The sequence below is a fragment of the Triticum urartu genome, chromosome 1 (genome assembly GCF_003073215.2).
Source record: "Triticum urartu cultivar G1812 chromosome 1, Tu2.1, whole genome shotgun sequence".
NCBI lineage: Eukaryota > Viridiplantae > Streptophyta > Magnoliopsida > Poales > Poaceae > Triticum > Triticum urartu.
In genome coordinates, this window is record NC_053022.1 from 486,053,053 (window position 1) to 486,063,037 (window position 9,985).

Consider the following 9,985-nt stretch of genomic DNA (forward strand, 5'->3'; position numbering starts at 1 on the left):
AAATTTTTTCAAAGTAAATGGTTTGCGTGGTGAATATAAGGTGCGCGTAGACAAAATGGAGTGCACATGTAGGGCTTGGCAGCTATCAGGAATCCCCTGTAGACATGCTTGTGCAGCTTTTAGGCATGAAAGGATAAAGCCGGAATCAGCGGTCCACAAGTGCTACAGCTTAGATGCATTCAGAGCAGCTTATGGTGGAGCCATAATGCCATGTAGTGATCCCAAAATGTGGAAGAAAATGAATGGTCCTGAAATGAGGCCACCTAAATTTGACAAACAAGTTGGTAGGCCTAGTAAAAAGAGAAGGAAAAGTCCACTAGAGGAGGAAGGTGGCACAAGGCTTAGCAAGCATGGCATAATTGGGCATTGTAGTGTGTGCAATGAGCCTGGCCACACCAAAAGGAAGTGCCCAGAACTTGGTAGAGCTGCAGGACAACAAGCAGCCGCACCACAGGAAGCACCACCAGCTGCAGCACAATATGCACCACAAGAAGCACCACTAGCTGCAGCACAATATGCACCACAATAAGCATCTTAGTAGTTTGATATTTTGGTATTGTTCTAATAATGAATCCTGAAGCTCTAGTGGAAAATGTTGAATATAATCTGGCAAATAAGTCTTCCTAGAAGGAGTAGAACCCATGTCGGTAATAGGAAGTATCTACAATAACAACACCTTAGAACAGTTATGAAACAAATACTCTGCACTTCACTGCCTAGCAACAGTGCACGAAAAATACTTGATGACCTGTAAGCCACACATGATGGTGTAGAACTTCCGTGTAAGTAACCTAAAATAGTTATCGTCCCGACTAAGAGTGGAGGAGAGTACTTATGAGCAACGTTTCTGTCACACACAAGTTGTCATAGCTCTTATGTGAAGTAACTCCTTGTGATTCTGTAGAAGCTATTAGTGTTCCAAGAGTCTAATAAACCAGATTAGTGAATATGATGAGATGGTTGCAACAAAAATAATAACGACTTGGAAGCAAAGAGCGTAAACTAAAGACTTGAAATAAAAGTGTTTTTTTGCAGTTGAGAAATTAGGTGCAGAGAGATTTCAGATCATGGTATACCTCGAGTGTGTCACTTCAGTGGTAATCCCAGTTACCTTGCATCGTGAGTTTAATATTTCATTTGGCTGTTCTACAGGCGGATCACCCTAGATTTATGGAACTCCTCCTCGTGGGATTGTATTCCACACTATAGTCCTGCTTTGACGTTGCCACAACGTGGTCATCTCCATAATTAAGGTAGTTAAACTGGAACCATGCATTACATTCGGTAGATAACCGTTATCTCATATTGTCTTCGGTCCTCATAAATGTCTACACATGTCGCGTTGGAGGGCGCAGACTCTCTAAACAATATGTGTTACATGTTTAGATCTTTAGATCATGTTGTCTGGGCCCTTAAATTGGACAACACGCATAGCGTTCACCATAGTATAGCAACTTACTAGACAAATAATAAGACTACAAATACGAATGACAACATATAAGATAGGCACAAATGAATCTTACCATTCACCTACATGCATCTCCCATGCCCAGGGGAATAGCTCACACATCGGAAGAGAATAACCAATCATCATAGAGAATAAATCTATGAAAATCATATCGATAATACCGTAAAGATCCATAATAAGATGAATGATTAAACAAGTCTCAATCTCTAGATGAGTATGAATAGAGTTATATACACTAATCTTACAACTTGGAATTCCTCTTACAATGGCAGTGATGAAACAAAAATGAGTATGGAGGTGATGAACAAAACTAGAATGATCACCGGTGGTTCTTCTTCTCCGGATATCTTCTCTCTCTGGATGCATTAGCGGCGGCTAGGTCTCTCTGGTGATGTGATGCTCTTTACGAATTCCTAGATTTATTTTGGACTTCCGGGGAGGAGACGTTCCCGTCAACTGCGAGGTGCTTGCGGTGACTTCATAAAATCTCAAAATGTTATGTCGGATCAGTCTCTCAGAGGTGCTCATAGGGTAGGGTGTGCGTGCGTGCGTTCGTAGAAATAAGTGTATGCTCGTGTATGTGAGTGACTTCGATTGTATTGTGTTCAAAAGGGAGTTGCTCCTGTAATTGAGGGGGTGCCACTAGATCCTCATACGACTGCCTATACGAGTGGAAGTATGGTTGGCCTTCTTGAGCTTTGGTGGGCCTGATGATGAATCACTTACATGGAACTTGTTCCATTTGGCTCAGTTTGGAGTAATGCACCTTGATTCCCTTCCATATGTGTTTTTTTCCTTCCAAACAATTAAAAAACAAGTTTTTCTCTCTCTCTCAGGATTAGGGTTAGAAATAACCGAGAAATGACAAAAACTTGATGAAGGCCAGGTCAACACTCATTATGAAAGCCACAAATTCTACAACCATCAAATCGAATTGTTGCAAGGATGTGGCAGTGCCATAGTGGTGTCAAGGAACCACGATGATCGCTCATGCTACACCTTCACGCTTTCTAAGATTCATTACCTTGTGAGAGACCATTTAACTTGTATCGTTCTGATGATGTCGTCCTAGTTTGTCATCGTAATTGTAATCCATGATTATTGAGGAACATAGGTTTTCACCTATAGCTAGGCAAATGTGTATGAAAACAAAATATTTCTACTTTGAAGATATTTCCTCTCATGTGTGTAAATCAAAAGACATCCTCCCACAAAATCATTTTTTAACACCTCCCACAAAATCTTTACTCCCAACATTTCCTCACGTGCTTATATTATACTCCTTCGCTATCAAATCAAATATAAGACCGTTTTCCACATTATCATAATGTCAGAAAACATCTTACATTTTGATAAATCAAAAGGAATGGACGTTTATCACTCAAGCTGCTGCAGAAGCAGAGGGGGTGGCGAATTGGAGCAGACAGCCGGGTCAAAACTCAAAAGTAGGACAGGAGAACACCACCAGCCCACACGCCACAGGGCATTCCCCTCGCTGGAACCAGTCCACAGCAGTCCTCCTGTGAACCAAAAGCCGCAGCAAAATCCTCCTCGCCACACGCAGAATGCTCCGCCGCCTCTCCGGCGCCGCCGCGGGCGGACTCCGCCGCTCCCTCTCCTCGTCCTCGGCCGCCTCGCGGCCCCCGTGGGCCCTCATCCAGCTCACCAACGTCGACAAGTCAGGCGCGCCGGCGCCGGGCGCGACCCTGCACCTCGACGCGCCCCCGTTCGTCACCAACCTCACCGTCCCCGCCCACTTCATCCACCCGCGGCCCCTCCCCGACCCCGCCACCGGCGTGTACGGCTCCGTCCCGGGCCACGTCGCCGCCACCAGCAGCCACGGCCTCCTCCTCGTGCGCTTCTGGGAGTCCCGCTTCCAGTTCGACGTCCCCGCCACCGGCGAGTCGATGCTCTGCGCGATCCGCGACATGTCCTTCTTCATCGGCATGGACATCAACCCGGAGGTCACGCGCTTCGTCCTCAACCCGCTCAGCGGCGAGCTCTACCGCCTCCCGGACCTCGACGGCACCAAGAGGACCACCATGTACCAGCACCTCGGCCTCCTCACCCAGTCCCAGGGCGGGCACGGACCCCCTGACAGGTATGCGGTAGCCGAGATGTTTACCATCGGCGGCAGCGGCAGGGAGGAGGAGGGCTTCGTCTTTCGGCGGTTTCTCTCGGAGACGGGGAAGTGGGAAAAAATGGCGGGCTTGCCCTCCCCATTGCCGGCCGGTCGGCGGATGCACATCGACAGCGCCGTGGTGCCCTTCGGCGACCGCTTGTGGTGGATCGACGAGAGCTGGGGCGCCATCTCGGCGGACCCGCTCAGCGAGAGGCCGGAGCTCCGGTTCGTGGAGCTGCCCAGAGGGAGCGTGCTACCTGACCTCGAAGGCGTGGTGTTCATGAGGAAACTCGCGCGCTACCGGCGCATGGGGGAGAGCGAGGGGAAGCTGCGCTACATCGAGGTGTCCAAAGAGAAGCCCTACGTGGTCAGCTCCTTCTCCCTCGACGACGGTGGCAGCTCCTGGACGCTGGACCACGAGGTGGCGTTTACCACAGTTTGGGATGATGAACCCTTGAAGGAGATGCCGGCGATTGGCGCAATTGACCCACTGAACAGCCATGTTGTGTACCTTGTGTGCGGCAACCAGCTTCTTGGCGTGGACATGGAGAAGGAGAAGATAACAGGGAGCTCTCGTCTAGCTATACCCAGTGTCCCCATCCTACCATGTGTGCTCCCGACATGGCTGGAATCAAGCCAGATTCCCTCTGCAGGTATACTAACACTCTCATCTCCTTGATTAGTTGTTTGATTGACCTATATATGGAAGTGGTGAAGATGAGTATACTCTGCAATTGTTAAATTAGGCGCCTTTCACCGTATCTTCTGAAATTATGTGCTTGCAGTCCTCTGCTCTGAGTATACAAAGTGTGCTAGAATTTGGGAGTAAATTGAAATGTTTTTGAGGAACTGTGTAGTGCTCCCTTTCTATTGTGGTCAACTACAACTAGATATAAGAGGGGAAGTGCATCCAAGCAAGGAAGAATAGAGTATACTATACAATTGTCAGATTGTGGGCACATTTTTTGTTTTAACACATCTTCTGAAATTGTGTGCTTGGAAGCTTATGTAGGGTCCTCTGTATATAAATTGTACTACTCCCTCCTTCCCAAAATAAGTGTCTTAACCTTAGTACAACTTTGTACTAAGGTTAGTACAAAGTTGAGAAGTTGAGACACTTATTTTGGGACGGATGGAGTATAATTTTGTTGTAAATTGGCTGAATTGAAGGAACAATAGTAATTGTTGCCTTTCTATTGTAGTCCACCATTGCTAAATAGATAGGGACATTGCCGTAAAAAAATAAATAGTAAGAAGGGAGAAGTGCAGCCAAGTTAATAGAAAGGCTGAATCTGTTCTAGTCTGTTCATTTGTACCTTCTTATTTAGCTGCCTTTTAAACCCCATCAGAATGGGCCAAGATCATCCTAGTGGCAGGCACAGCTCATGCCACTTGTGACTGTCTATTTGTGTTACATTTCTTATTTTTCTCGGCTGTGTACATCCAATGATGCAGAGGCCAGGGGGTTTAACTTCCTTTTCGATAAAAATATGGAGAAAATATCAGCCTATTAACTTGTGTTGGTAGGTAAAGGTTTCCCTGATACTTCAGTGAGTTGTCATACCTGCTGCATCCTATACCAAAGATTCCATTATGTATTGCTCAGTATCTGAATCATGTCGATGTTTAAATATTTGAAACATGCTTCATAATGTATACAAGCCTTCCTCTCATGCACAATGTGGACATGCTCCCCGACCATTGCTGCTGGCTGCTTGATGGCATCTTTCCGCATGTCCACCCCTTTTAATGCTGCTCCTTAGAGATCTACACCGCCTTGTATTATCATTTCAGACCGATGATTGCTGTACCCTTGTTTTTGGAAGTGTCATGTCACTGCACCCGTATCGTGTATCAAAACAGCGTAGGGGACATGGTATTTTCTTTGTTATTGTTTTGATTCGACACTTATGCGTGTCATTCATCTAATTACTGTAACCTGTTCTGCCATTTCAAGCCATATATACTATTCAGAGAAATGTATACATTGTAATTGACTGTTTATTCTTGTTTAAATGGTTGAAGATTGGAGCAAGAAGACCGCTGTGAAAAGGGAGACATCGCCTGACATGGTCAAAAAGGAGACTTTGTGTGTGGAAGTAGAGCTGATGAAGTGAAGTGTACCATCTAATTCCTATCTTGGTACTTTCGCATAACCTATCTTTCATGTATTATCCATCACAGTCCATTTCTCTTGCAATGTCAGCAGTGTGTTATTTGGAAAAATAAGTACTATTTGATGCACATGTCTGCCAGCTGCCAATTCTATTGAGTAACACTAGTTTTTAATGCACCTGAGCGATTTATTATTACAAATTTAAAGTTCAGAGTGTGAAAACACGGTGATAACGGTAGTTGAGGTTAGCAGATGCCCAGATTTTTGGTTATGATGAGCCATTTTCATTCATTATGGTGAAATGTTATCAGCAACTGATCTTTGCTAAACTGTTCCAAAGATTATGGTGAACCTTCTTGCTTCATTTGTTGTCCCAACAGAAAATAAACATAGCATATTGCAGCGTTCATATGGCATCTCATTTTTGTAACTGTTCCAAAACAATGTGGATGGGATCATGCGAATGTGCTTGTGCTGTTATTTATGTCTGAACTCATGTTTCTGTTTACTTTTACTTATATGGAGCTCAAGAAGAAAAGGGGGGAAAAGCAGTTGATTTCATGTCACCCATTCCCTCCATAGGATTATTCACACGCCCCTAGTGTTTAATCCATTTTCAACATTATTGCAAAGAGATTGGTGAGACTCATGTTTACAATTCGCTTTTCAGGTATCTCTAAATTGTCAGATCAGAGTTGTTTTGGAGGCGTAGGGTGGTAGTTTCCTGACAGATCATTTTGGGGACTGCTGTGAGACTCATGTTTGCAACTTGTTCAACCACACTCTGTGCAAAATCTGATGGATGTCTTGCATATTTTGGTTTTCTTTTTTTACATGGCTCAGTGTTAATGCCCTTTTAACTTTGGATAGATCAGTATCTTTTAGAAGGTGATGTTAGGGCTATTAGCGTCTTGCCTTAGACTGTTCTGGGATCTTGTTATCATCAGCTATTACATGTATGCCGTTGCGGAATCTGGAGTTTAGCTTAATCCTTGGCATTGTAATGTTGAGAGTTGGAGGGGTTTAAGATGCTTGAAGTGTTGCTGGCCTTGGAGACTTGGAACCCTGGCATGACTCAAACCTGTATGCTTGCTCTGTGCTCCCCAAACTGTCCATTTTACTACTGGTTCTAGCAGGCAACCGTTGAATAGAGAGCTGCTACATGATTGAGCGAACTAATTAAGCACAAGGTTGCCAACATTTGGTATTCAAAGCCACCCTTACACCACCACTGATTCATCAATTTCCACCATCGAATCCGGCTCGATCCGTGAGACCTGAGCGAAGAGTGCGAATTCACCCCGTGAATTTGCCAAAGTTTCTTCGGAACACCTCAGCGATGTTCAGTCGGACCGGAATTTCACCTATCAATGGTTGGTTTGACGAAATGCCGACTCACGTTGTGCTTCATGTCAGGGTGAGCAGAACCACGGAGACCCTTCGCCATGTATTCTCAGCTCAGTTCAATATACGAGCAGATTCGAATCAAAAATAAATGTGAGAGGCACACAATGCTACAGCATTCCAGAAGATGACATGTTTCAATCAATTTTGCGGTTTTGCCACTAGTTTTTTTTTTTAAGAAACACCTTGCAACCAAATCTAGACAACTACAAATACCACCGCATGTCACTAGGTTACCACCGAATTATTACCAACCCAAAATCCACATCTCCACATCCAGGCAGGCATACTACAATTTTGGAAAAGAAAGCCCTCCCAGGATGAAAGCGAGCAAGATCCTCTCCCTGTCCGCCGAGACCGTGCGCTGCAGCACGTCGCCGTCCACGAGCCGCAGCTTCCCCGTGCAGTGATCCACCGAGGCGAGGGCGCCCTCCCAGAAGCGCCGGAAGTCCGCGAGCGAGCATGACTTCAGCGCGCCTTCCATGGCGGCAACGTCCGCGTGCGCGAAGCCGTACATGTCCACGCAGCTCTGGTACACCGCCCGCGCGTCCTCGGAGATCTTCGGGTCCTGCGCCAGCTTCTTGCCGGCGCTCTCGGTGGCCTCGGACGACTGGAGGGCGGCCCTCACGGCGATGACGCCGTAGGCGCTGGCCGTCCCGTGCGCCGCGCAGCGTCTGCCGGCAGAGCTCCAGCTCGCGCTGGCCCTGCCAGGCGCTCGTCTTGTGGCACGCGTCGGCGACGGACATGGACGGGTCGCCGGCGCATGCGCTGGCGTCGGTGCTGCCGGAGAGCAAGGAGATGGCCCCGAGAGATACCGCGACGACGCAGATGATTGGTGTGTTCTTCATGTTTGCTCGATCTCTGTATAAACCTATGCGCGCTCTGCAACCTCTGTGTGTATCGAAAGGAACACAAGCACGGCTTTTATAGAACGGCCCTGCCAAGGAGTGTAGTAGCCAAACTGAAAATATACTGTACATGCAGCATATCTAGACCAATTAATGCGTATCATTATGCAGCAAGCTGTAGAAGCCAATGAATCTTTAGGGCATGTTTGGTTTCAATAAGTCACCCGACTTATAAGTCAGGTGACTTAAAACTAGTGACTTATAAGTCACGCCTGTTTGGTTGTCACCTGACTTGTAAATCACCTGACACACCTTTTCACACCAATCAACATCATGCAGGTGGTGGGACCCACATAAAAGGGGGTGACTTATAAGTTTTAAGTTGGGGTGGAGCAACTTATGACTTATAAGTTGGGGTGACTTATAAGTCGGGTCTGTTTGGCAAAATAAGTCACTTTTTTTTCACTTTTCGACTTATAAGTTGGTGACTTATTTGGAACCAAACAGACCCTTAATATCAATGTGTAGCATTAGTTTTCGGGTGTGGCTAGTATCTCTAATCTCAATGAGAATTAAATGTGTAGCATTAATCTTAATCTACTCTCTCCGTCCGGAATTATTTGTCTCGGATATGGATGTATCTAGAACTAAAATACGTCTAGATACATCCATTTCCGCGAGAAGTAATTCCGAACGGAGGGAGTAGCTCACTTGAGTACATATTTATCTTTCCTGCTTCCATTTTTTTCACTTTTATATTTCCCCCATTTTATGTTTTATTCTTGATTTTTCTATTGCATTACTATTTTAGAAAATACGCGAATACAGTAGTGGCTGGCATGTGGACATACTGTTGCGCACAGCCGGCCAGTCATGCAAGTATAGTTACATGCGGCGTAAAACTAAATAGAACCCAAATAAACTAATTCGGAACAAAATGAGCAAAAGAAAAAATAACTTTAATCTGTATCATTATGCAGTAACCTGTAGAGCCCAATAAATCCTTAAAATAAGTGTGTAGCATTAGTTTATGGGTGTGGCTATCTCTCGTCTAAATGAGAATTAAACCTCATCAATCCCACTCGAGTATATATTTTTCTTTCCTCCTTTTCCATTTTATTTCAGTTCTATATTTTTCTCATTTCACGCATTGTTCTTGACTTCTTTATTGCATTTTTATTTAGAAAATCTCCAAATGTAGTAGTGGATGGCATGTGGACATATTTTTGCACACAGCTGGGCAGTCATGCAAGCATAGTTACGCCCGGTGTGAAAAACAATAAATAGAACCCAGATATCAGTAGAAAAGCGAAAAATCATTAATGTATATCGCCATGCAGTAACCTATAGAGCCCAATAAATCCTTAAAATCAATGTGTAGCATTAGTTTATGGGTGTGGATTTCTTTAATCTAAATGAGAATTAAATCTCATCTAGTTCACATGAATATATTTTTCTTCCCTCCTTTCCATTTTCTTTCACTTATATATTTTTCTCATCTTACGTTTTATTTTCAGCTATTTAAAAAATGCAAATGCAGTTGTAGACGGCTTGTGGACATCAGCGGGCAGTCGTGCAAGTGTTGTTATGTGCGGCGTGAGAAAAATATAGAACCCAGATAAAATAATTCGGTGGAAAAGGAAAAAAAAGAACAAAAATCATTAATGTGTATCATTATGCAGCAACCTATAGAGCCCAATAAATCCTAATAATCAATGTGTAGCATTAGTTTATGGGTGTGGCTATCTCCGATCTATATGAGAATTAAATCCCATCTACCTCACTTGAATATATATTTTTTTCCTTCTTCCCATTTTCTTTCACATTTATATTTATCTCATTTTACATTTTATTCTAGACTTTTTATTGCATTTCTATTTTAAATTATATATGCAAATGCAGTTGTGGACGGCCTGTGGACATACTTTTGTGCACAACTGGAAAGTCGCGCAAGTGTATCTACACGTGATGTGAAAAAAAAAACCCAGATAAAGTAATCCATTAGAAAAGGAAAACATGAAAAAAAC

At 44.4% G+C, this 9,985-nt stretch overlaps 1 protein-coding gene across 2 annotated transcripts; it reads left to right on the forward strand.

Annotated features, from left to right (window-relative positions):
• The first annotated feature begins 2,938 nt into the window (after window positions 1–2,938).
• On the forward strand, window positions 2,939–6,742 carry LOC125536121. 2 transcript variants are annotated; one of them, XM_048699274.1, is made up of 3 exons: window positions 2,939–4,243; window positions 5,616–5,732; window positions 6,377–6,742. In XM_048699274.1, the coding sequence occupies exons 1-2, from the start codon at window positions 3,034–3,036 to the stop codon at window positions 5,705–5,707; spliced, it is 1,302 nt and encodes a 433-aa protein (XP_048555231.1). In that variant the 5' UTR covers window positions 2,939–3,033; the 3' UTR covers window positions 5,708–5,732; window positions 6,377–6,742. The 2 variants fall into 2 exon arrangements, with proteins under 2 accessions (XP_048555231.1, XP_048555223.1); XM_048699266.1 differs by lacking the exon at window positions 6,377–6,742 and having other exon boundaries at window positions 5,616–5,883.
• Window positions 6,743–9,985: the final 3,243 nt, after the last annotated feature.